Source organism: Ciconia boyciana, chromosome 22 (assembly GCF_034638445.1).
Source record: "Ciconia boyciana chromosome 22, ASM3463844v1, whole genome shotgun sequence".
In the NCBI taxonomy this organism is placed as follows: domain Eukaryota; kingdom Metazoa; phylum Chordata; class Aves; order Ciconiiformes; family Ciconiidae; genus Ciconia; species Ciconia boyciana.
Genome location: NC_132955.1, coordinates 275,684 through 303,157, shown reverse-complemented (window position 1 = coordinate 303,157; position 27,474 = coordinate 275,684). Strand labels below are relative to the sequence as shown.

At 37.2% G+C, this 27,474-nt stretch overlaps 1 protein-coding gene across 11 annotated transcripts in view; it reads right to left on the bottom strand.

The window, feature by feature from the left end:
• BRCA1 (BRCA1 DNA repair associated) overlaps window positions 1-27,474 on the bottom strand; it is a 59,682-nt gene that overhangs the window by 30,596 nt on the left and 1,612 nt on the right. For 3 of the 11 annotated variants that reach the window (XR_012046069.1, XR_012046070.1, XR_012046068.1), the window contains exons 3-23: window positions 26,015-26,068; window positions 25,601-25,681; window positions 25,000-25,088; window positions 23,960-24,105; window positions 23,156-23,264; window positions 22,165-22,210; window positions 21,555-21,697; window positions 17,664-21,047; window positions 16,963-17,048; window positions 15,131-15,305; window positions 12,638-12,770; window positions 12,267-12,433; window positions 9,742-10,058; window positions 8,983-9,070; window positions 7,427-7,504; window positions 6,900-6,940; window positions 5,487-5,570; window positions 5,010-5,064; window positions 3,714-3,787; window positions 3,126-3,186; window positions 1,885-2,046 (exon numbers count right to left, since the gene is read on the bottom strand). Coding sequence is in view for 6 of the 11 variants with exons in the window: in XM_072885762.1 (XP_072741863.1) it covers window positions 1,943-2,046; window positions 3,126-3,186; window positions 3,714-3,787; window positions 5,010-5,064; window positions 5,487-5,570; window positions 6,900-6,940; window positions 7,427-7,504; window positions 8,983-9,070; window positions 9,742-10,058; window positions 12,267-12,433; window positions 12,638-12,770; window positions 15,131-15,305; window positions 16,963-17,048; window positions 17,664-21,047; window positions 21,555-21,697; window positions 22,165-22,210; window positions 23,156-23,264; window positions 23,960-24,105; window positions 25,000-25,088; window positions 25,601-25,681; window positions 26,015-26,068 (5,515 nt within the window). In the remaining 5 variants the exon portion in view is untranslated. The other 8 variants (XM_072885762.1, XM_072885763.1, XR_012046067.1 and 5 more) reach the window with 7 other exon arrangements.

The following is a 27,474-nucleotide window of genomic DNA, read 5'->3' as shown; positions in this document are numbered from 1 at the left end:
ATATCAGCTCTCCTTAAACTGTCTTATCTGGAAGCATATCCTTCCTTTATCTAGGTATCTGTTTAGTCAAACCGTTTCACTTCACTCATATCTTAAATGAGATGTAGATTACTACAAAAGTTCATAGCTTATACTTACTTTATGAGAAACAGTTTCCACAGATCTAGTCTAGTCACCTCTGAGGAAGAAGGGCAATGTCACAGGTGTCATTCCTACAGACAATTATCTAGCTGGAGCTAGTACCTTACCTGCTAGAAAGGACAACCTTTGTGTCAAGATCTGAGGAACAATTTCACAGTGGCAGATGCAAAACAGTTTTCCTTGGCCTTTTACTCACATCTAACAGGCAGCATTTAGTCGATCCCCCCAGCTATCTTTTGAAATGTAGATTATTAAAAAACACAAACCAACCAACCAATCAACCAACGTGGGCTCTAGAGATAAGAGGAGCACCAGTCTGAAGGTGAGGCTGTGTTGAACAGCCTCGATAGTTATGAAATATTGTCACATAGAAGAAAACAGTGATTTATGTCAACAGAGCAAATGCTTCCAGCACTTACACTACCAGTAGCAATGCCTAGTTAGACTACATTTGCCTCCACTTGGCAACTGCAAGACACTTGATAACACATTTGCTCCTCAGGTTGATGGAAATTACAATTCTGATTCCAGCTCTAAAATTCTAATTTACATTTTTGACCTCCTCCAGTAAGTCTCCACTCCCTTCCCCCATTCCAGGAGGCTGGACTTCAGGTATTTTTTTCATATATGCTTCAATGCAGAGACTGAGTGACTGAGTCACATAAGAAGAGCTAAACAATTAAGTAAAATACTTGCCAAAATAATTTTATTTCCTTTGAGCATTCCAATATTTATAAACACACTTTCTATAACTTTCCAAGACAACCTAGCAGCATCTGAATACCAAACAATTCTCTGAACTTAGCTACATTTTTTTAAACAACTTTATGAAAACAGGTTCTCTTCCTGCTCTGAAAGTATAAAAAAAATTATTTATGAAGTTGAATTGCTTGGCAACAGAAAAAAGCAACATATTTTCTTCCATAGAAAGCAATTTATTTTCTTTGCAGTCTCATTTTGCAGGCAGGGACTATTAGAAGCAGATTCTCATAGGGCTTATTATAGGTCACTGGGATACTAAAGTGCATCTGTTTATTATCTCTTCATAGGTGCCACATACACTTCTCAGAAATAAGACTGACACAACACTGGTATAGGCTTGTGGTTTTAAGGACTGGTTTAAATTGAGAATCAAGTGTTGGCTTTTCAGGGGCTGCACCTGTGGATGATTTTCCTGGTTAGGACAAGTTGGCACTTTTATATACAACAAGAGAGCTGTTTGTTTAGTTTTCAACACAACTGTAATCCATAGCCTAAGACTAACCAGGCTGATGCATTAGTAATCACAAAATAATATTCCATTGTATTGGTATACACCCTTATTCAGGGTATGTATACATGCAAAATGAAAATATGGAGGTTACTTGGGAGTGCAAGTACGTTGTAATTCAAGTCGTGAGCCCAATATTACTCTTGCAAATGACTGTCTCCAAAATGTCCTCAAGTATATAAAAAGGAACTGGCTGCAATGGTAAATAATACATCACCATTTCTTTGAGGTGTTCAAATGTTCTAAATTTTCTAACTTTTAAAATTTGTTTTACATTAATTTTAAGGGACCATTTTGACATTAGAAATGTTAATCTTTAAAGAACAGTGGATAATTCCATCTTTATATGGCAATGTTGTTTAAGTAACTTTATTGTTAATAAAAATGTAGTTATTTTACTCTGAACAAGAACACTACATGCACATAATCTCTGTATAAGTGACTTAAAAATTCTCAGTCCTTAAAATAATTACCAAAGTATCAGCACTGATGAGAATTTCTGAGCAGTGGAAAAAGAACTGCAGATCACCCTTAGGACACAAGGTAAGCATCGAACTCCTGGCACTCATAGCAAGCAACACTGTCTAATACCCACTCTCGAGTCACCATGGCAACATTGTTCTTTTGCTGGATTGCTGTAAGACAAAGACACAAATGATAAAACTATTATCAATGAGTCAAAGCAAGCTTAAGGTGAGCTTACTGATGTCTTTCAGATTAAGCTATTTGCTTTAATTTGACATTTTAAAGGCCTTGATAAGAAACAAGAGTCTAAAAACAGTGATGTGGCACTACTACTCCTTTTAACAATGCAGGTAATATTGCTGCTCCAAAAAGAATAGCTGTTTGGCAAATGGTCAGGCAGGAAGTTCTGAACATCATAGAATAAACACTAAAAGCAGAGTGCAGTCCTTGTTAACTTTTAATTTACGATCTCGGCGACAGAGCCTCAGTTCCTGTCTGCTCAGGCATACAGAGTATGTGACAAGCAATGAGTCTCATTAAGAGAGAAGCAACAGAAAATTACTGCAGTGCTCCCAGACTGTTCTTCACTGTTTCAGGATCTTTTTCTTTATTTTCTCATTTTCCCAGTGCCACGGAAACAGCTGTTTTTACATCATCCTCCTGCTCCATTTTTTTGTTGAACTCCACTGTAGCCTAACTAGCTCCCATTCATCCCATAAATCCCACTATCTCATTTAAAAGTAAGTTAGTCTGGAACACTTGCACTTTCAAAGTCTCATGGTTTCTCTGGAGCATTTTGATTAAGGGGAGGAAAAAAAAAAAAAAAAAAGGCAAAGCTGTATCAGTTAATGCTTTGTAGCTAGATATTCTTTCCAGACCAAGAGAATCTTGTCCCATCTGAGGGTTTCTCCTAGATCTTACTAGTCCTCCAAGGGCATGCTTTCCCACCTTTTAGAAACTATCTCCAATCAGAAAAGTTTCCATAAAGCTGATGATATGCAGGACAACTGAGCCAAGACTAGGATTTGCCCGCCAGACTACCTTTTAAGACTCTATTGCTGATTCTTGAGATAATATACCTTGTCCTTTCAGATTTTTCTTCCAAGACATACCTCCATCTCCAGATGCAGTAGGATTTTACTTAAATTCCTCTACAAACCTCTCTGATATTTAACTATTAAAAGGACTGAGGCGATAAAGACATTCAGTGTGTACTATAAAAACAGTCCATGACAGCACGTTTTTTTACCTCTATAATCTGTGTTTTCCATCCACGCATCTGGCTGCACAACCACGACAGAAGTAGAATTCTAGGATTTTAAGATAAGAAAATAAAAATGCTACTGTTATCTGTCTGTCATTAAATTACTCTCACACCTATCTGCAGAGAGCGATAACTGGGCTAACTGCTTCAGTACATCACTTCAGAGAGGACTTTAAGAAGTGGTAGTAGAGAAAGACATTAGTTCCTAAGATTTTTCTGTGATTTCTCTCCAGGAATGCTGTGACTAAGTTAAGGCACTAAAGGCCTTTTGCACTGGAAAGTGAGACTCAGTGCTGATTTCAACAGAGATTAGCTATCTGGCCTACACAGAGTACTCCGATCAGTTTTCCACTAAAAGTTAGCCTGTCTTCTAATACAGAGTAGCCAGACCCTAGAACACAAGAACTGTTGCCATGCAGTTTGGCATCATTACTGAGCAGACAGTTCTCTCTAACATACCTGGATGCATCAGTCTTTGACAAGCCCATGAAGGCCATGTAATCTTTCAACAGTTGCGTATTATGTAACTATAGACCGTTCACTATGTTAAGTGTAACATTCATTAACACTTACTGTTTTGTGTGTGAACAGATGAAGTTGCTTCACTACAGAGGCACCACAAAGCTCCACCATCCATTCTAGATGTTCTGAAGAAATCAGATAAGCAGTCTATTACTTCAATGTTTTATATCACGTTCAAACCGATACTATTCCCTAAGTCCTCATGTGTTTGTCCCAAGATATAAACTACGAACATTTGAAAGAAATGTAAGCCTTAGTAGAGAATAAGTCCTTTCACTTTCTAGCCTGCTGAGGAACATCAACTCACCTTCTTCCCTCACCCTCTACTCAGGACTAAACAAAACAAAAACCCTGAAAAAGCAAAACACCACATGCCCAAAACTTAAGAGAAAGTCACTAACAATTTATTTCCTCTTATCATAAGGATGTAAGACATGAAATTAAAATTAAAAATCAGAAGTTAGAACTGTGATTATCTCTCATTAACAAAAGTGGCCAAAGTATTTAATTTCCACCAATTTGTTGAATTGGTAGTGAAGAAGATAAATAAGTCTCTCAAGTATAAGAGCCATAATTGATGATCACTGCAGCAGGTGAAATCACTGCATCCTCTGTAGTAATTATTGTAAATGTCAAGAGATGTGAGGATATTTCACCCAGTCAAAAATAAAGTTATATTGGACAAATCGGAAAGTATCTGCTGAATAAGCCACAAAAATGGGAAGAGAGGTACACATATTTTAAGTAGAAAAATTCTAGCTTAAATTTTCAAAACACCTACAATACGTTATTCAATTTTAAACTAACAAAAAGAAGCTATCCTCCCCAGCTTTTTCTTTGTATATAAAGTCCTGGCTTTGTTGTGTGTTTCACTTCTAACATCTGCTGCTAGAGAGAGAAGATTACACTGAGGATATGTCAACTGCTAGAAAAACAATACTTAGGAACTATTTACTAAGAGAGAAGGAAAAAAGCTCAAATACAAGTGTTCAATAGCATCTAAACCAGTTACCAGACAGCATGATATTAATGCTTTTCCTTCATTGCTAGAGAATCAGAGATAAACTAGATAAAAGGCCTGTTCTGAAATACAGCAAAATTGCCAGAGCAGTTCTCTGAGGACATCCAAATAGAAGAGAACAGCGTTTCCATTCTATCTGGAGATAGAGGTGGATAAAGTTCTTTACCTATACTATACCTCATATGGGTACTCTGAAAGTTTCAGAGTAAAAGAGGTACAAGAGTATCAGAGAAGAGGGCAAATGTAAAACTCTGGTGAATGCACACAATCCCCCTCCAAATATTTTTTATGCTAAGAGTTCATTTAATTCCACTGAAATGACACACCTGTAGTCATATCAGTGAAAGGTCCATAGCAACAGATCTCAAAGTCTTTAAAGATCTGAAAAACAAGGAACATGTTAACAGAGTACATATGGTATCTTTAAAGGACAATACTTAATATGCTGGTTTCATTGCACTTCTAGGACTGGTTGTCAAGCTATCGGTGTTTCACAAAGTTTATCTGAAGCTCTTTGTAACCTACAAAACAAAAGAATACAATCAAAACCCCTCAACCCTGTGCTATCCTATACCAATCTTATAAAAAGACAGCATTCACTCTAAGCATAGTGAGTCACTTGAGCATATCTGCACTGCTGCGGACAGAGCTCACCTTTCATGTATAAAAAGGCTTAATTTGTACAACTCTGTATACATGGAACAGCAGAGAAACTGGAATAAGTTCCAGATATTCAGTGAGTATAGCTGCATATCTGAAACAGTCACAGCAGGACAGGATTGTCCTCCCTGATGTGCTCATACCTTTTCAGTGAGAGACTGTCTAGCCCTCTTAGGACCGTGGTGGTTTCTCCCATTGATTACATCTCCTCTAACTTCAAAATTCTCCTGGAACATAACATAAACAAGCAATCAGAAATTAGAGACTGAGAACACTTTCCTGGTCAGAGTTCTGGATCAGAACAAGAAGTCAGATTCAGAACTGGAAACCTTACAATTAAGCGTATGCAGAAAATTAATTAAAAGGCTTTTCAAGAAAAATGATGGAGAGCAGTAATGAAACCCCTGCAGCATCAGACAATTTTTAAAGAAACAAATTATGGTCAAACTGCATAGTAGTCTAGCAAACTATGTAAAAGAAGGGGCACACTCTAAGACTATAATTAACTTATCAGTAAAGTCTCATTTGATAGAAATTAATTGTAAGTACATAACCTCTAGATCTTCAACATCTACTTTATTTCAAGGCATTCACTTAGTATATAGATTAATAACAAATACAGTGCTGCATTTGATAATTTCAGGCCTACATCTGACTCAAACTCCCATTTCTCCAAAACTTCCATGCAGTCTAACCTGCTACAAAAGTATGAAGAGCAGCTGCATATTTTCAGTTTACTTGAAAAAAAAAATTTTGGTTTTCATTATAACTGGAAGCTCTTCTCCTTGCTTAAAGCAATGTGAGAGTGCATGACAATGTTAACTGCTGTCCCACATTCTAGCGTTCCCAGTCAATTCTGTAGCAACTTCCCCCTTTTACCCCAAGCACAGGAGAGCCTTTAATACCCCTTCCTAGGGCCTTTTTGGGTCTAAGATTTTTCTTCTTCACCCTTGCCTTGACAAAAGGGTGTATGGATTTCATACCAGAAAGTGGGCGTTTCTGCTCATTCGATATATGAGATCCATACTGTGTCACTAATATGACATTCTCCAAAAATCTGTACTAGAGAATGAAAATCCAAATACTACCCAGGAATACAAAAATACACCTAAATCAGGGTCATATCAAATAAGCCATTTCTACTAGGAAAGGCAGTAAATGCTGGAACGAGTTTTCAGCAGCTGGCTATTCTAAAGTTTAAAAACAAAACAAAACAATGTATGTAGCTATGTTCCAACATTATTTTCTTAAGCAGACAACAGATCTTTTCCTCTATGCTGTAATCCATCAATATCAGTAGGAACACTTATAAAAAAATATGCCTATTACCTGTTAAAAAAAATAATAGGGACCCATTATGTCTTCAATAACGATGAATACATATAGCCTAAGTGTGGCTTTTGGTCCTAGCATTTGGTAAAACTAGAATCCCAGTTTTCAGAGCCAAATTTCCATATATTAAATGTTTAGACAATAGCTGAGGCTACTAATAGGTCTATCAATATAACAGCATTGCTTACACATTTGACATTTCACTCTTAAGATAAATGACCTACCTCATCCAGTATCCTTCCTTCTTTAAAAGACTGAATTACCCCTAAATAAAAAGATCAGAACAGGACAAGTAATTTTATCCAACAAAATTGTTCTTCCACTGCCAATAGTCTGACTTCATTGCTATATTATAGTGAAGGTATTTGTACTAAGGGAAACTGAATACTCTATGATGCCTGAAAGAACTTAAAGAATTTTTTTACCTTTTATAAAATAATATTAATTTTGCACTAACTGAAGCCATGCACCTCAAAGATTTAAATTAAGAGGGAGGAAAGGCTTTTGTCAGGGTAGGGAGCAATCCAATGTGGTTATATGAAAGCAGGAAAAGTATTCAGAAGAGAAAGCAGCTTGCTGTTGCTGTTTGTTTGGGTTTGGCTTTATTTATTTTAACGTATTTAGAAGAAACTGCAAAACATCGGATGCCAAGACATGAATAAATGCTTTTTTTTTTTTACTGGAACAAGTGAAGAGTTCATTTGTGGTAGAAGGGCAGAGACCATTTAGCTCCAAAACAAGTTGTACTTACACTGATAACTAACTACCCATTTTCTTCCTGCAATACCCAGAAAGTACTTCAGTGTCCGTTCACACACCAGCTCCTTATCTGCAGGGCAAACAAGAATAAGATCTCTTTTGGTTTTGCCATTAGTGAAAAAAAAACAAAAACACCAGCTCAGGTTATTTGTACCTAAAAGCAAAAGTTTTTTGCCAAGTGCAGCAGCAAAATGTCAAGACTATCTATAGAAAGGTTCCAAAATTCTAGTGTCCTGATTCCTAAACTGAAGGAAATGAGCAGAAACTAATCACAGGTACGACTTCCAAACCCTAGTCAAGATAGAGGACACTAAACAGTAGGATTCAGTGCCTAATGTTGGCATAAACTTTTAATGATTAGCCATTTAAGATCATCACCTACTCTGCCAGAACAGGCACAACTTCAGAAGGCAGTTTATCCTATCTATATTTGTATGAAGACAGAACAATGTACCTCTCCAAAAACACATGGTCATGGTGTCTATGATACACTTCCTGAAGAAAAAGGCCAAAACTGAGTCCATAGATTTGGAGTAACAGCATTTTCTGGCTCCTTTTCTATGTTGGTTTTCAAAAGCAAGAAAGGCTGATGTGATAGATTGTAACCAAATATGAGCCAGCTAGAAGTGCTTCTATGAAGCAAAATGCAAGCACAGTGTATAGCATACCCACATCCAGATTTGGCTCAAAATATTTTCTTTTTTAAGAAAATATTGGTTAAAAGCTAGCGGTACGTTCAGTAGAGAGCTTAAATACAACCTATGCCTAGACACAGCAATATAGTAACTTAATGTTACTGAAGAACATTATGCTTTCCTGAAGTCAATATAATGCTCTCTGTTTCAGAATACATTTGTCAAATTCGAAACTGTAGTATTGTACTGAAGTTTCTATAAAGTTCCTTCAGGCTTTTAATAATGGGATTCTTGAGCTCTACCAGTGAGCAAAAACTAATTTAAATACCTTAATTAAGTATGCAAATAATAGTTACAATGAAATGGTAGTGCTTTGTTCCTATGGAAGCACACCTTCACTATCAATTACCATCAGTTATACATACAGTTAAGTCCCACTTCCAGTTTTCTATTAAAGATAAGTTTCTTTCCAATATTTAGAATGAAACAGCATTTATAATCCCTGCAAGGAATTAGGAAACCAAAACAGCATCTTATTTCCGGAATGTTCGTATCCCATTTCTTTAGGAACTATCTTGTTTTCTTTTTGGTTGGTTCTGAACTGCTTCATGTTAACGTGCTGTAAACACCTGAAAATTGTGAGCAAACAGCTGGAGGGGAAAAAAAAAATATTAAAGTAACATTAACTCCAAACCACACAAGGAAATAAAACATACCCTCACTCCGATTCTGTGAAATAGAATAAGAAACATTCACAAGTTTAAACAAAAAAATTATGATAGAGAAGAAAACAATATCTTCTCCTCAGACTTATTCAAATTTATTGCTGAAGTGTCTGCTTGTTGGTTAGCCTAGAGTTAAAATTCTATATGGTGTGTAAATATAGGATTTGTTCATATAGCTCCCAACAAACCTGTTTTCATTATGACATGGGTTGTTCCTTCAGTAATGTGATTAGATAAAGTGCTCTGAGTTTTTCTTGCAAACTTCTGGACCACCAACTGAAAAGCAGATAAGAAAATTAATAGCTAGCAAAACAGATTAAAAAAACCAACAACTCCAGTTTATAGGAGTATAACATAATAAGATAGTTACTTTGAAGTAATGGTTTTATTTGTGTTGGCACACAGAACATACATTTCCTTAAAAGTCAATAATTTTGGAATCATTCAACAGGCTAAAGTAAAGAAGAGCTCTCGGTCAGTAGTTTAGAAACCAAAAGCCATATTCTCCTGGAAATGGATTGTAGAAACAGGTTTATTAGCAAGTCAGAATTGATTAATTACAGAAATCCTCACTATGGATCAGAATTTGCGTAAAGAAGCAGCATCCGTTAACATTAAGGGAACCAACCAACCAAACAGCCCCCTCCCTGCCAAGCCCCAAGGATTTCTAGAAATAAAGGTCCTCTTGCTTTGGAATAATGGGTTTTTCCCCTAGATGGTAGGCAGTCATTTAAAAAGTTCAAACTTCACTAAGCTTAATAGTGCTGTTTACAGGCAGCATTCTTCATTTTTAGGAGTGAAAAAGTTTGATTTGAGTTGCTGTATTGCTGATCTGCTATTCCTGTAAGATTAGCTTCCATTACACTTAGATCTCTCTATGTTGAGGACTATAGTGGTAATCAGGGATGATTAACAAGTGATCTCTAAAACTTCTGAAATATACTTACATGTTCACTTTGATTCAGACCTGATGCCACAATTGACATTTCTTTCTTGTTAGTCACAACTGGACTTGTAGCATTTTCTTTTCCAGCTGCATTGTGCAGAACAGATACAGGAAAACAAACACTTCTCTTCAATTTACATTGTTGAGCACAGCTTTTATTGGCATTCTGAGCTACCACAGAACTATTTGTTGCTTCTGCAGTTCGAGGGTTAAGAAGCCTTACAGAGGAGGAAGAGCTATTTGGACTCCTCGTCACATTTCCAGAGAGATTTGATAAGACAGATGCACTGTTTAGCCTGGTCCCAGATTTCTGCTCACCTGTGTTTTATGAAGGAAAAGAGAAATTACTCCTTGAAACAATTTCATCCTTCTTGTAGGCATGGTAGAAGGCTGTTGCTCTACCTTTTAAGTTTAAATGCTGCAGCCACTTCCTCTCCTTATTTGTTTATTACTTCACCTTTGCCTCTATCATAACGTTTTCCTGATCTATAGATGAGACACTAGAATATCTGTGAAACTTCTAGTAGAATATCTGTCAAGAAGTACCAATTTATATAGGAGACAGATAACTCCCATTACTGTCAAAATGTTGTCCAACTCCATCCTGATGGGCAGCTATACAGCTGGGCCACCAAACAAAAAGTAACACCTTTTTAAATTGTCCAGGAATATATAAATTAAAATCCTTGATTTACAAGAAAAAGTTGTATCTTGCTGGTATGCAAAAACATGAAAAAAAAGCAGTGTCGTGGTTTAATCTGGCAGGCAGCTAAACATCACACAGCCAGCCGTTCACTCACTCCCCTGCAGTGGGATGGGGGAGAGAACTGGAAAAAAAGGTAAAACTTGTGGGATGAGATAAAGACAATTTAATAGACAGAAAAGAAAGGGAAAATAATAATGATAAAAGAATATACAAAATAAGTGATGCACAATGCAATTGCTCACTGCTTGCTGATGGATGCCCAGCCAGTTCCTGAGCAGCGGCCATCCCCCACCAACTCCCCCCAGTTTTTTGTTCAGCATGAGGTCATGCTGCCCAGGGAAGTGATTGAGTCACCTCACCATCCCTGGAGGTATTTAAAAGCCGTGTAGATGTAGTGTTTAGGGGCATGGTTTAGTGGCAGACTTGGCAGTGCTAGGTTAATGGTTGTACTTGATGACCTTAAAGGTCTTTTCCAACCTAAACAATTCTGTGTTCCTAAACAATTCTGTGTTCACAAGCGGTGTTCCCCAAGGCTCTGTGTTGGGGCCAGTCCTGTTTAATATCTTTATCAATGATCTGGACGAACGGATCGAGTGCACGCTCGGTCAGTTTGCAGATGACACCAAGTTGTGCGGGAGTGTTGATCTGCTGGAGGGGAGGAAGGCTCTGCAGAGAGACCTGGACAGGCTGGATCGATGGGCTGAGGCCAATTGTATAAGGTTCACCAAGGCTCAGTGCTGGGTCCTGCACTTGGGCCACAGCAACCCCATGCAACGCTACAGGCTTGGGGAAGGGTGGCTGGAAAGCTGCCTGGCGGAAAAGGACCTGGGGGTGTTGGTCGACAGCTGGCTGAATATGAGCCAGCAGTGTGCCCAGGTGGCCAAGAAGGCCAATGGCATTCTGGCTTGTGTCAGAAATAGCGTGGCCAGCAGGACTAGGGCAGTGATCGTGCCCCTGTACTCAGCACTGGTGAGGCCACACCTTGAATACTATGTTCAGTTTTGGGCCCCTCACTACAAGAGAGACATTGAGGGGCTGGAGCGTGTCCAGAGAAGGGCAACGAAGTGGGTGAAGGGTCTGGAGCACAAGTCTTATGAGGAGCGGCTGAGGGAACTGGGGTTGTTTAGCCTGGAGAAAAGGAGGCTGAGGGGAGACCTTATCGCTTTCTGCAACTACCTGAAAGGAGGTTGTAGAGAGGTGGGTGTCAGTCTCTTCTCCCAAGTAACAAGTGATAGGACGAGAGGGAATGGCCTCAAGTTGCACTAGGGGAGGTTTAGACTGGATATTAGGAAATTTTAGTTCACTGAAAGGGTTATCAAGCGTTGGAACAGGCTGCCCAGGGAAGTGGTTGAGTCGCCATCCCTCGAAGTATTTAAAAGCCGTTTGGATGAGGTGCTTAGAGACATGGTGTAGTGGTGGACTTGGTAGTGTTAGGTTTACGGTTGGACTCGATGATCTTAAAGGTCTTTTCCAACCTATACGATTCTGTGATTCTGTGATTCTATTCTATATGGCATAGAATAGCCCTTTGGCCAGTTTGGGTCAGCTGTCTTGGCTGTGCCCCATCCCAGCTTCTTGTGCACCTCCAGCCTCCTCACTGGCAGGGTAGTATGAGAAGCTGAAATGTCCTTGACTTAGTGTAAGCACTGCTCAGCAACAACTAAAACATCAGTGTGTTATCAACATTATTCTCATCGTAATTCCAAAACACAGCACTATAGCAGCTACTAGGAAGAAAATTAACTCTATCCCAGCCAAAACCAGGACAAGCAGGAAAAAAAGCAGAAAATAAAATGTGTTGGATCCCTCTTAAATGTTACCTGCTTCAAGGTGACACTGACTATGTTCTTGCACTGCTTCCTCCACAGGTTTTGTCTTTTCAGAAGGAGCTTTGTTCTTCAGAACACTGTCACACTGTAGGCCTTTCTCCAAATCTGTTCTCTTTAACAAACAGGATTTAGAAGATGGAAGCAACAATTCTGGAGACCTTGAGAGCGGGAAACTGGTTTTAATACCTTTTTTACTCCTCTAAGCATCAGAACCATGTAGCAACAGCTAAGCTACTGTAATTGCTCAAAAGCTGAGGGGTATTTATTTCAAGATTTCCCCCCCCGCCCCCTTTTTTAATACAAGATTAGAAAGAAAAAGTAAAAAAAAAAAAACCAAAACAGAACAAACGAAAACCATTTACCTTTCTTTTTCTAACTCTTTCATTTTACTGTTGAGAGAATCACTTGGCAAAAGATGGAAATCATTGGCTGAAAATCCCTTTGAACTGCTGCATTTATGATTTTCAAAATTTCCTTCTGAGGTTGACTCTACCCCTTTAGAAAAGAAAAATAATTCTTAAACAAGCAAAATAAAAGCAACTGTTCTGAATTGTTTCTTCAGGTAAGAAGTTAAGCATTCTCTAAAGTCTCAATCCAGATACACTGTATGAGGCAAGTGTCCCAAAACAGAAATCTACACAAAATACTAAGCCATTTGAAGCACGGCTAACAACTAAATTTTATTTCACATATTAAATAATCTACAAAACTAAGATGTCAGCTACGTATTAGGTGGAAAAAGTAGGATATAAAATAGGCCGAAGGCAAATTTACACTATTTAGCGCAGTTTGTTTATGAATCCCCTCAACACATTACCGTATCTCTCTTCACAAGCAGTAGAGAGGCATTTATTTGATAGCTAAAGATGCCTGTAATTTTTATCAAACCATGAATAACTCTAATCAGTTTAAGTTTTTACGAGTCAGAAATCCATATTCTAGTATAACAAAGTAAACATGCATTGTATTAATGAAATTATTTTAAGTAGCTTTCCCATCCGAAGGAAACTAGACATTGATTTGCTAACTTAATCTTCAAGCAGTCTATTTATAGTTATCTTATGAACTTGGCCAACTGGGCTTAGAAATGTCACATTTCAAAGTCTTCTCTATGAAATAAGATTCTCAAACTGTAGTAAGGTTGAATGCCATGTCATTCAACGAGCTTTGTTAACTAAGCATAGATTGTAACCAGTCTCTTAGTGTTAAATATACTGTTAATGTTTTAACAGCTCAAGATATCCAAAAGATGAGATAGAGAGAAGGCTGAAAACACAGTGCAGCTGTTAAATCAGTAACACAAAATCAGAAGAGGATTACAGCAAATTTCTTCCACAATAAGTGGCCCTACTTTCCTGTCAGGAATCCAAGTATCAAAGCAGCAGCCACAGTAGGAAGGATGATGTTACCTCAGGTTTTTGAATGTATTGAACAAACCACTGTGTACCTTTCAAAGGCTCAGCCTCTTCACTTTTTCTGTCTTAGCTCCCTTTTCTCCATGAAGGAGCCTCCTGACGCAGACTACACTCCGACAACAAAAACTAACTTACTAACACACAAGCAGAAGACCCACTGGTATAGCTGCACCATATTGGCTGACGATTTCACATTTTTGGTATTTTTTAGGATAGAGGTTAATCTAAAGGTCTCATACCTCACACTGTACAATGCCATCATTCAGGAGATCAAAAGCAATGTACAGATCATTTTGTGATATTTGACTAGCACCCACAGCAGTGATGAAAGCCTTTGAATTTAGATAGAAAAGACTCCACAGTGAAAACCATACACAGTAAAGGCATGATAAGACACTAAGTAACTTTGAATTCCAGGGTGTTAAGTTATTCTAGCTGCCCTCAGAATATACAGATAACTCACTGAAGTAAGACCACAGAATTAGAAATAAATTTTTAGCAGCAAGTAGGATAATAAAGCACTGGTGCAATTTATCTAAGAGTTCAATAAGCATTACACCTTTGGAAATCTTGAAATCAGCATTGCGTGCCTTTCTAGAACACTGAAAAGTTCAACAATGAACATCTGGACTTACTGTAGGCTTTGTTCAAAGAATGCTCTATGCTCTGCTGCAGATAGGTTGTCAGAACAGTAATCTCAGTATTTGTCTTGCCTTAACAAAGAAAAACCTTAAATAAAGCCTTCTCACTATTACTTGTGTAGCTGGCAGCAACTCGCTTTATCCTCAATATACAATATACTCAATATACTTTATCCACAATCGCCTTTGGCGATTACTAAAGTATTCCTCACCATTTATTTACTGCCTTGTGCACTTCCCAGCTAGGAACTCTGTGTTCATGTTCTGTTCAGGGGATTTACACACCACTATAGGTATTCTCCTCTTCTTTGCCCATCAGCAGCCTGACCTGTACTGTATTACTTTTGACAGCCAATACATACCTAACCTAATTTCTGTCTTGTTCCTTGATATGCTAAAAGACAATTTCTACCACAGCAATAGAGGCCAAGTCCTTTTGGGTGTTCAGGCACTCTCCCAGTCCCTTACCCATTCCAGTGAAAGAAAACAAGAGTACAACTAGAGCTGACAGAACAGCAACATGGATTAGTACTGCCAAGCCACAAGGCCTACTCACACTATTTATACAATTACATCATGTAATCTCACAGATCTGTAACAGGAGTTTTTTAGACTAAGTGTAGTACCTAAGTTATAAATAAAACACAATTGTCTCACTGAACAGCTGAATTTAGGTAAAATTCTGCTAACATATAAATTTTAAATTAACACTATAATTTGTGGTAGAGGGAAAAAAGAACTAATAATAGTCACACAACTGTTTACAAGAAAGCTGGGAAAGGTTTTCATTGCTATTTACCTCTTTCTTGTCTCATTTGTTCCATTCCAAGTGTTCCTTCACTACTGGAATCTGGCAGTTCCCTATGGATAGGTAAAAATTCACAGTCCCGACTTCCATGCTGCTTTAGCACTGCTTCAAGTACAGCCATTTCTTGCTGAAGTTTTTTAAGGTTATTTTGCATAGCATTCTTCTGCTGCAAAGGATACACAATTGTGCCAACATTACCAAACTCAGTTTTAAAACAATTAAGATTAATTTCTTTAACAAACGCTTGAAAATTAGAAACAGCAAAATTAATTTGAATTAGTTTTTACCATGTGTTCAAAAGGTGACTGTGGTGCTTTTACTGTAACAAATAATGTGCACATGCTCCATCAAAAGCAAGAAAAAAAAAATATCAAAAAAACCCCCAACTGCACAGTCATTTTGCTGTTCAAATTATTTCAGTTTAGACAGCTCACCAGAGTTTAATCAGTCAGGAAAAAAAAAGAACTTCTGCACAGATTTCTTTAAAAGTAATTTTGCCCCAAGTGCATTAGTTTGCATTAGCCACTTCATTTAAAATTTAATAATGAATATCAAGTATTGAGCCTCTGCACTTCCTACCATTACTGAAAGCCCCAAAGACTGTTTAAGAGGAATAAAATATTTCATCCTACTCTTCCTTACTTTCTCTCTCAAAAATGACAATACCCTCTATTAAAAACATGCCATATACGCCTCCTCATACGAAGAGTTCAGGGCTTCAAAGGATCCTTTTAAAAACCTAAAACCTTCACCATACAGGATAAAGCAATTTCCACAGCACTGAATACTACATTTGTAGCTCTAGCACTGGCACCATGTGGAACTTCCTTGTTAGTGAATCAATAAAAAAAAAATCCCAACCAAACAGAAAACCACCACCACACAACAAACCAAAAAAGTTGCCACCAATCCATACTGCCACTATTCCATTCAACCCAGGCATATCCTAGAATCTCTATCAATGAAGCTACATCAGGGAGCAATGTTGTGCCAGTTGACAACATTTGGCACTGATGCAGTAAACAGAAAGCACAAAAATGAAATTCAATCTTCTTTGACATACATTAAAACCCATAGGGCTGTTAATGCTGAAGAGAGAGATTTGGCGTAAGACCTACCTTGAAGTTACAGAGGACAAAAAATAAAAAAACCAAACCCCAATGAAAACCTCACCAAACAAAACAAAACCCAGAAACCAAAACACACAACAAAAAATGCAAAAAACACCAACCATAAAACCCCCACACCAATCACCCAATACATAAAGTCAGGCCATTGAGCAGTAATCAGGAAATTAACAATAGAGAAAACATACTGTGCTAGACACACCTTTCATTGGACACTGCCTGTTGGGTCTTATATCTATAATATTCTAATATGGAATGATTTGATTTAATCTCTACCCTTAGAAGGCAAGTCTCTATGCTTCTAAATATCATAACGTAGCAAATCCAATCCTTATCACCAATTATTATAAATTCATATCAACAAAGCTTTTAAATACAGGAAGCTGATGTTTCCAGCATTGGTCAAGTGTGGAGATTCATTAACTATAATCTCCCACAATTAAGCACTGTAATCAGTGCCACATAACAAGTTATGGCCATTAGAACGTAATGTTACCATGGAAGGCAAAGTTGGACACATAATGGCATAGAAGCAGTTCTACAATTCTTCATTAATTATGCTCTTGGAAGTAACCTAGCGACACAAAGAATTATGATGAAAGCAGTCTCCCACTACAATGACTTCACAGCTTTCAGTACTTGCTTATATCCTAAAATGCAAACTACTTTTAGAATTTAGTGCATAAACCCACTTACCTGTGTAGTAAGGATTTCACCCTGCGAGAATGGTCCACATGAATCTTCTACATTACTTGTTTCACTGTCATATCCAGATGCTTCACCTTGAAGAAGGCGGAAGAAAATCTGAGTTAGTTAAAGAAAACAAAACAAACCAAACATTATGCATAATCTCTTACCACACAGACCTTTTAGTCAACTGTTAACTATAATCAAGTGAGAATACCATGTCACACATATTGCAAAGTAAATAGAACTCAAAGTGTTTCAATAGTGATGAAACAGTCCTAAATATTTATGAAAGCCATAAAAAGGTCAAAATAAGCACTACAGAATTCTACAGCCAATTTCAACAAACATTTCATCTGGTAAAACAGCTTAGGTAGGCTTTATGAAATTTTGCTGATAGATGCAAGTATCACATCGCAGTAAGAAAAATAGCATTTCACTCAAAAATTAATTCCCATCAGACAGACTCAGTCCAGCCTCTAGTGCCCAGTCTATACATTTTTGCTCTGAACAAAGAATACTGGGAGAACTGAATTTTCAGGAAGTAAACCACTGAGGGTTTTTTGTTTGATTGTTTAGGGCTGATATATTCCTTTAAAAGAGCAAGCACCACATAAATACAGAACAAAGTTCCCATGCAAACACCAAAAACCTAGTTTGCAATGACTTTACAAACACAGCTGCAGAGATAAAAATATCTTGGTTTGTACCTAGGTTTGGTCCCATGTTTGGGTCTTCTTGGCATCCATCTTTGAAGTTAGTTTTGCTTCTCTTCAGCCCTCCATTACAACTTTGAAAAGTTTCTTTACTCTCATTCACATTGCTCACTTGTTTGGATGTATGAACTTGTATTAAAGATTTCTTCAGCTCTTGTGCTCTATCAACTGATTCTTCAGACACGTTGGACTGGGAAGAAAATAAGTTGACGGAGCATTCCGACTCCTGGCTTGGTGAAACATACCCATTACTTGGGGCAGCTTCAGGCATTTTCTGCATATTATTGTCATCATGACTTCCATTGTGAGGCAACGTGATGGGACTTACTGAAGACTCTACCACAGATGTCACTTGTTTATTGACCTGCAAAGGTGTGCTTATTGATTTGCCAAATATTAATGTCTGAAAACATGGTAAATCTTCATCCTCGCTAGATTCTTCATCTGAAGATTGCAGTTTCTGCGCTTTTCTTCGAGATCTTTGAATACCTTGAAATCTTGGCTTAGAACTAACATTTCTATTGTGCAGGTCTTCTAGCAGGGCATTGTCACGTCTTTTTACAAACACAGCAGATCTCTCTTTCCTATCAGTTTCAGAAAAGCTGGTGTTCTCTTCAATATCATCATCAGAGCACAGTAAGCCATCAGGGGTTTCAGACAAACCTGTAAAATCACTATTCCCTTTAAGAGGTTCTTCTAGAGCCGCTGTAACCAAACACTCAGGCATCCCTGTGCTAGCAGTTTGGGTTGCTTCTTCTTCATTCCCCTTTACTTGTTTTCTTTCTCTTTTGCTACTTTTTTTTCCAGTGACTTCACAGCTGAGTTCAGCAGGCCTTTGCTGACAAGTTGCAGGACAAATCATTGATCTGGACTGAAAATGTAGTATTGGTCCTTTGCTGTCACCAACTTTGGCCTTTCCTGCTTGATTGCTTTCTGAACTGAAGCGTATTTCATTGACTGTGTTTAAATTGGTTCTTTTGAAAATGTCCTCTTCTGTATTACTCTGATCACTTTGGCTTCTATTACTTTTGATTGGATTGTGTCTCAACTCGCTTTCTATCCCTACGTCAGTTGACAGTGTCTTTTCATTTCTCTGCTCTCCTTTTTGCGATCTGTTTTTGTCTTCAGTCCTAGCGGTACCCATTCTTATCGGTGTCAGACTCCCTTGATTTGCAACCTGTGAAACATCTTCTTGATGTTCCCCTGTGTGCACACGTTCAGTGTTGCCAACAAAGCAAGCCACAGGACTAACACAAGCAGATACATAGGTCTTAAGCATCTCTTTCTCAGAAACCCTACTCAAACTTTCAGTAGTTGTTTTCTCTTCTTGAAAGTTTCCTGTTTTTAAGTATTTGCTATGCTTATTTTCTACCTGATCAGCACATGGTATCTTTAAAGTTTCAGAAGCAGCATCTACTGCACACGCCTTCATGGGAGTAGGATAAAGGCTAAATGATAGGCGTTTTGAATGTCTAAATATATTTCGCAGATACTGTGTGTCTAACTCACTATCTTCAGCTTCCTTGGTCAATTCTGAAACACTTTTAGCCATTGGCAACTTTTCAGTTCTGAAGTCCCCTGGAGCATTTTGTGTACCACATCCACTATCCTGGGGAAAAGTAGTATATGATTCAGTCATCTCTTCAGTTGGGTGGGAAGCAGTTTGCACAACAGTCATTGAAGGAGACTGTAGGAGGAAAGGGCTACCTAGTGTTTCACCTTCTTGAGAACCTGCATCAGGTGCAAAGGAACTACAATTTGAATGCTGACATGAAGATGTAGGATTGAAGAGACTTTTTCCAGTTTCTGCAGCATCAGACGAATTCTTTAGACTAATCCCTATTTCATTTGCTTCCAGATCACCACCCTTCAGATTAGCTAGTGGCTTGTAACTCAGCATACCCTGGGGCTCACACAGGTCTTTGCATTCAGAAGTGTGAACTAACACATTCCTTTGGTCTCCAAAGAAAGACCCTTCATGATCACTATCATACTTTCTTGCTCCCTTAATTACTACTCCTTTTCCTGTTTCTTTTGTCATTTCTTCAGAAAGTAACTGAAGCCTCCTGCTGCGCCTGACTTGTCTTTGCTCAGAATCAACTTTCCTTGGTTCTTCACTGCTTGGATAGCTATCAATCTGTGGCTCAGCTGGATCAGGGGAAACAGAGTTTCTATCCACTGCTAACTGTAGAGCACACATGGTTCTAGTAGAACGCCTGCATCTTTTTGCTGCAGAACTTCTTTTTTTAGTCCTTTTCTGATCACAGTTATTCAGTTCTAGCTCCCCATCACAGTGCTTGCCAGTCACCTTTTCAGTAGCTTTTTTCCGTATGGATCCTCCTCCTACCTCAAGTTCTGCTAGTGTATTATCCTCTCTATTCTCAGAGAGGTGACTCTCCTTAACAGCAGAACTTTCATCACATCTTTTCTTTTCAGCATCTCCAAGGCACAAGTTAACACTTTGAGGGCATCCATCTGCCTCTTCTATATCTTTTTTCTTGATGAAATCCTCAGGTTGCAGAACACAGGCAGTCTTCCTTTTTCGTTTTAGTCCATCTTTGCTGGAATTATTCAAGCACCTCTCATCAGTAGCCACATCTTCCTTTTTTGTAGTAGGTAAAATCTCTCTCAAGATAATAGGGGGATTTGACTTCCTCTCTCTCTTGTATGTTTTCCCAAATATTTTGTCTTTGATGCTATCTGCTGTTTGTTTTGACCATCTCTTGTTTCCTTCAGCCACTCCAATTTCCATGGAATCTACCATAGGGTCAGTCTTCTCTGAAATACAGGAATCTTTATCTGATAAACATGTATCTCCTTCACCTGAAACATCCATCACTCCAGCAGAATCATCCTGGGAAGAATTGGAAGACAGAATCTCGTTGCTTTTTGAAAACCATTCATTGACTTTCTGAATGCTTCGCTTCAGTCTCTTCCTAGAGACTTGATTCAGGGTAGCACAGTGAAGTGTCTCTGGCTGAAGTAGTTTCTCCAGAGGAAGTTCTTTTTCATGGAAAGAATCGTTCTCAGGTTCATACATTTCCACAGCTTCCACGCTTTGTACAACAATATCTATTTCCTTGCTTTTATCCAACCTGCTCTCTGAGCTATCTTTTAAGTCAAACTCTTTGCTTTTACTATTGCACTGAGTTTGCTCTGCATCCATTCCTTCTGTGTTCTTAAAGAAAGATGAGTCCCCATTCCTTAAAGGAGTGGCATTACCTATTCTGTCACACTGCTCTGTGAATAGGTCTACAGCAAGAACATTTAAAGGAGAACTCTGGTATTCAGTCATATTCACTTGGCCAGGTTTAGCATATTCAGTGATGCTCCGAGTGCTTTTCTTGTTCAAGCCTTCCTTCAAGAAATCACTTTCACCTGAAGATTTATAGGTATTATAAATTATTAAGCCCTATTTTACATGCACAAGAACAATGACAAGATTAATGGCTACTTTGTTTTAAAAGAACTGCTCTTATTTCCCCCCCCAAAACAGACTATTACACTGCACAAATCTCCCTCTAGAGAAAAGGAGAAAGATCAAATTATATATGACATATGTTCATCCAACTTCTTACATGAATTACCAGACAGTGCTCTCAACTTGTATTACAAGGGGTAATGTGGCTTATGTAGAATAGAATAAGTTTTGCACTTTGATCAAGTTACTTTTTTCCCTTCTGTTCCTGTGCACAGAATATCCACATTTTAAGTATCTAGACTACAGGCATAGTCTTATATTATCCTGTCACTAGCTGTAGGCATCAACAAAACTACAACATACAAGACTGCAAGTATATATATTTAATCATGTGAAATCAAAATGTTAACTTGCGGTCTTTCTTTCAGGCTTAATAATTTTTGTCACCAAAATAACAAACACACCTATGACATTTGGTAGAATTATTTCTTTAGCACCCAGCCTGTCAGGCTGTGTATTGCAAGAATATTCATTCCTCTTCTCAGCACTCTTAAGTTCTTCTAGCTTTTCTTGAGATGAAATCTGAAGCACTTCTTTGTCTTCTAACCTGTTGAGAAGGGAAATCTACTTCCATTACAGAGAAAACCACAACAGACATAATAGAATATGATAATTTTCCCTTTTTGCTCTCTGAAATAGTTTTTGGAGAAGTCAGGCTTCATGATTGACAGTCACCACAACTAGATCCCGTCAGAGTTTCATGCCATTTCTTTAAAAGATCCCCTCCCACATTCCTGAATTTAACATTTACTTTCTAAAGCACAGTACATGCTTTTCTCTTGAAGATCTAATGTCTGTGTAAGCAACAAAACATTTAGAAAAGAGCTTTAAAGCATATTATATGACAAAATGATGGGAGTCACTACCCATTCTACCGCGATGCCCTCAAAGTTGAAAATCACTTGTCAGCTTAAAGAATTCTATCAGTCCTATGCTAAGAAACTAAAACATAGGAATGGGAATACTGAACTAATGTCTTTAGAAAATATGAATTCCTTAATCACCTTTACTTACCCAGTATTGCTTGCCTGTTTAAAAAACTCTTCAGATGAATCAGAGCCTAAAAACAAATCAGCTGTTACTCTGGTTGAAATGATTCAGAGAAAGATGACTTGCCAGATTCAGTGTTTATTATCACAGAAGCATGCATGCTTAGTTCTTTCTAGAGGTAGATGCTTTCAACTTTTATCAGATGTAATCAAGTTCAATTGTGCAGTATTTTATCTAGTTATAATGATTTCTATGTATTAATATCTACATGGCTCCGGCATAAAATTCTGTTTAAATACAGTGACTGGTAACAGAGTTAATTAGCTGAGAGTTAGTTTCTAATTTCTAAATTTATACATGAAACAGCTACTAGTATTTAGAATTTTGAACTGGAAGTCAGAGCAATATATTCAAATATCTGTCTCAGATCCTTTGATTGATCTTGGCAGAAGCAATAAGGAAAAAAGAGAGGCAATGAATACTATCTGTTAAAAGGAGCAATTATTTCCTTGAAGGAACAGGGAGAAAATAAACTATGCCCAGCATCTATCTTGTTTCTCTCAGCAGTCAGTACCAGATAAAAAGGAAGTTCTGAAAAGCTAGGATAGACAGAAATGAAATATTATTTTCTCAATTAGATTTTGTTCTTATCTCCAGTTATTAACTAGAGCCTCAAGCACTGGTGACAAGGCTTAATATTCTTTAGAAAACAGTAGTTATCATTAGTTACAGCAACTGTAACTTTTTTCACATCTGTAAGTATCTTCTCTTCTTTGGATCTTGTACACTGAGCCTTAAAGGCTTACTACAGCACCGTTATTTCCTACAATATAATAAATTATGTAAAAAAAGTTTGATTTCCCAACTTTGACTTGACCATCATTTGTCCCTTTGTTTTCATTTTGGGTGTTAAGGAGAAATTAATGTTCATAAAGACTTGGAACTTCATCAACTTTTGTTACTTAGCAAGCATTATACATAAGCTCAACCAGCATGGATCTACAACAGATCTTACCAAACTCTATACAAATCCCTTTTTCAGAGTCACATTTCTGGGTTTTGTTTCTTAGGGGACACCTTTTGACCCTGGTATCTGTAAGCTGTGTATCCACATTAGCTTCCTGCTGACAGGAGAATAGAAAGGAATAGTTATTTATAACAGTAGGCTATTTCCAAGAAATAAGTAGTAATTATTTAAACTACAGTAGAGGGGGCCCAATACATATGAACTGAGTATTTAAATTGGCAGCCTCTATACAAAAATCCAATACATGTAATTTATCATACTAATATCAGTAATGGAATGTGTTAATAGAAACAATTATCATGCATTTAACAGCTCAAATCATTAACAGTTTTATTCTACTTAACATTCTATTCAGCATCAAGCAGATGAGACAAGAAACAACGTACCATGAACAAACTCATACACACAGCAATCACCCTAAGCTGGGTAATGTCTTAAGAATTCTTAAGACATATTCATGGTCTTACCACTAGAAAAGTAAAAAGCCTACCAATAATTAGAGAGCCTCATTAAACAAGCAATACAAAAAAGCTTTCAACCCTAGGTTCAGTAACAGACCATATTATGGCAATATAATATTTAAGTTCAAGTCATTTTATGCAAACAACTTTTTAAAGTAGGTTAAGAAGACAAAAATATTTAGATGTCCCTGTCTGGAATAATATTCAAGTCAAACAGTGATCTGAAAGCAACCCAAAATCTCCTATTCCTTTCATTTATGTATATGCATGTATACAGATTCCAAATAAAACACTAAACAACCCACAAAAGTAAATTGGGGAAAAAAAATACCAAGGTGCAGTTTTCTTGTCCATTTTCCTTAGCATTTTTTTTCCTGTTTCTGAAGCCCTTACTTTGGATGACAGAACTTTCCTTACACAGGAACTCAGCAGCAGTGGCCTCTGTGGATGTTTTAGGAAAGCGATGACTGTTTAACACTGAAAAATGTTAACAGGAAAAAAAAAAAAAGGGCAAAAATATTTTCTTACACTGGGCATGACAACAGGTATTATATATTAATAAAATAGCCTTGCATAGACCCTATGCAACTAGCACATATACAGCTAAAATACAATTATCAAAGAAAGCAATCTGATTGAATGATTAGTCTGATTGTTCTTTATGAGTACTCTTCAAGTACTAAGTAAAATCTTGATCTTGCCAACTAATTTTCCCAACCAATTTTGCTTATATAGATAATCTAGCAAGAACAGGATCTAATACTAGTGATTTTAGAATGACTGAACAAGTTGAAAAGAATTTGAAAAGAAAGCCTACTTTTTATAGGATAATATACTAAGAAAAAAACCAAACCAAAACCCACAAACCACCACCCACCCCCAACAACCATATTTTGTTTCCCAAAATATAAACAAGCATGTGTCTGACTTGCCAATACCCTTTACAAGGCACTGAGTACTAGAAAGGATAAGTTTGGATTCCAGAAGGATATATCTGAATGGGACAAGCTAACATACACTGTTATAGCACTTGCTAATTCAGGCTCTAAGACTGTCTTTGCAACACAGTTATAGATTAAAGATTATTTGATACACATTCATCCATATTTCAGGCACTGAAAATAAGATTGGTTGGAGTCATCAAATGCACAGTAAAAACCCTTAAGATTGTTCAAGAGGTTATTTTAAGAAAACCTTGGGAACTTAATGGAACTTATGCTTCTTATCCAACTTATCCAATAAAAAACTTATGCTAATTCTTCCTGTATTGAGTATTGCACAGTAAATGAGATACCCTGCAAATAATTATGATACAAGTGTCTAAATCTTATTTTAAAAAAAAGTGGGCGAGTGTACATTCACAACACTTACATTTTACTCCAGTGTCAAGCTCAAATGCATGGATAGTTTCCAACAATCCTTCAATTAGTTGCTTAAATCTGGAATTTTCTTTCAGACTTCTGAAATTACATCACCACATGAGTTGTTTTAAGACAAATGTATGGGTAAACTATTAATAGTTCTCCTTGAATTTAGGCTGAACAAAAAAAGGAGTAAAACTGCAAAGTGGAAGATGAGACAATGAGAAATTGTTGCCAAGGAATAAGAACACAATTCCCCAAAACAACCATCACTATGGGAATTAAAACCATCACAAAGTGAAAATTTCATATTTTTTTCTCACGTAGGTTTAGCACAGAGAAGCTAGTTGTAATGATTGAACAATAATACAGTCTATACTTGATAGCACAAATATTTGCTAAGAATGGTGTCTTCACCTGTGATCACTTGAAAAAAGTTTATATTGAGGTAAGGCACTAAAGAGTTATTCCTTTAGAAACTGACAGTTTACTTAATGACCACCTTTTCTTGTTTATTTCAGACTTCTGCTGAGACATTTTAAAGACAATTATTAACTTTTCCTTAGAGTTCAAACTTCTCATCCTCAAGCCAACTTCCAAAGATGCATTACCTCTTGGTAACTTCAGTCTTGCATAGAGGACACTGTATCACACCTTTTTTCTTTTTGCTGAGGAGTTTGAACATACAGAACCTAGGAAAAAAGAATAATCACAATGGTAACAAAAGGGAGGATTTTATTTTCTTTAAAATTGAGCCTAGGTGTGCACCACTTAGTAAAAATCCATCATTATCAAGCTGAATGCCTGCGTTCTCGTTCTGGTGTTACGATGAATTAATCGATCCCCTTTAACACATCTGTGAAACTGAAGTTATTTCTTATCCAGAAATGATTTTTTCCCCTAAAATAGCTACACATTTAAATTATCAAAACACAGTATACATCATTAGCACTAAAGAAAAGAAGTATACATGGAGAATAAGAACAGATTAACTTAGCATTGCAATTACAAGTTTTCAAACTTACCTGCAGAATATGTGATCACATTTTGTTGAAACTGGCTCTTCTACCACATCCAAGCTACAAAAAGAAAAATGAAGGAAAACAACAACACAGAAGTTACATATAAAATAGGAGCAACAAAATAAGATTCAGAAATACAGTCACTTTTCTGAACTTAAAAAAATTAAATAAAAATCTTGGTGGGGAAGTAGGACAGATTTGACAGTTTTTCATTTTGAGAACCAGGTACTCAACTACTGTCATTATGTGATATATGCATATCTACTAGCTCGTCACAACCTTTGTCTGTCTCTGGCAAAAAGACAGCGTTTTCTGGAAACCCCAGTTCAGCAGGGCAGGAAACTTGGTGTTAGGACACTAAAGTCTTATTTTTCAATGCTGACCTCCTGTGACAAGACTAAAGGACAGTGTAGTTCTCTTGGGTTCAGGAGCCCACTGGACTCTTACTATGTTTGTATAAACCAAATGCACAGATGTGTCAACACAAATATTTAAGTTATTCCTCCTCCCACCCCCAGTTTTCTATTCTAAACCCATTCCTGTCTAGCACAGTGTGAAAATTAACATTTAACTTGATACTAGGGCTTTCAGAAAAGCTCTAACCAATTCACTTGTTCAACTCACCTTAAAATATAATCTACCTTGAACACATACTAAAATCAACCAAACAAAAAATCATTTTAAAAAATACTGCTCTAATTTAGGCACACACTGTGTTACAAACCCTAGTTACATAAGAAAGGTTTCATGAGTTTCACAGACTTTGTATGTACATAAGGAAGCCTCTCCGTGATTGTATTCTGTATACAATCTAGTCGTATGTACAAAAATTTATATAATGTTTCCAATTAAACCGCCACAACAACATAACTTGGAGGAAAACAGCCAAAACAAATAAAACACTATTATTGCAGAACAGTCTAAATTGTGCCTATAGCAAAATATACACGAAGAGCCAAAAGCAGCCTCAGCATTACTTCTGCATGCATTATTCATTCCCCAATCTCATTCATTCATATTTTGGGATGGTTTAATATTTTAATTTGCCATAATAGAAAAGAAAGATTATACCTCTATGCCTTAATGTCACATATGGAAATAAAGTGAAACAGGCCCAACCTCACCATATTCACAGCCTTCTGCGCAGTTAATAATTACCAACAAAACTGCTAGGTGCATTAAAATTTTGGTTTTGAACTGCCATTCACAATGTGTCTTGCTATTTAAGCTAAACAGTACACACTTCCACGATCCTTATTGCACAAATATAAAAAAAGTAGACATTGACAATCTCCATTCCATGTTGAAGTCAGCTTCCTCCCATCAGTCAGCAGTACCAGACTGTGTAAAACCACTTTCTGAGATATTTCATTATTCCATCAAATTCCACATGCAATAAAGAACAGCAGATGTAGGGAATAGTTTCCATTCTAGCTCTTGTAACATTGTTTGTTAAGTCAATG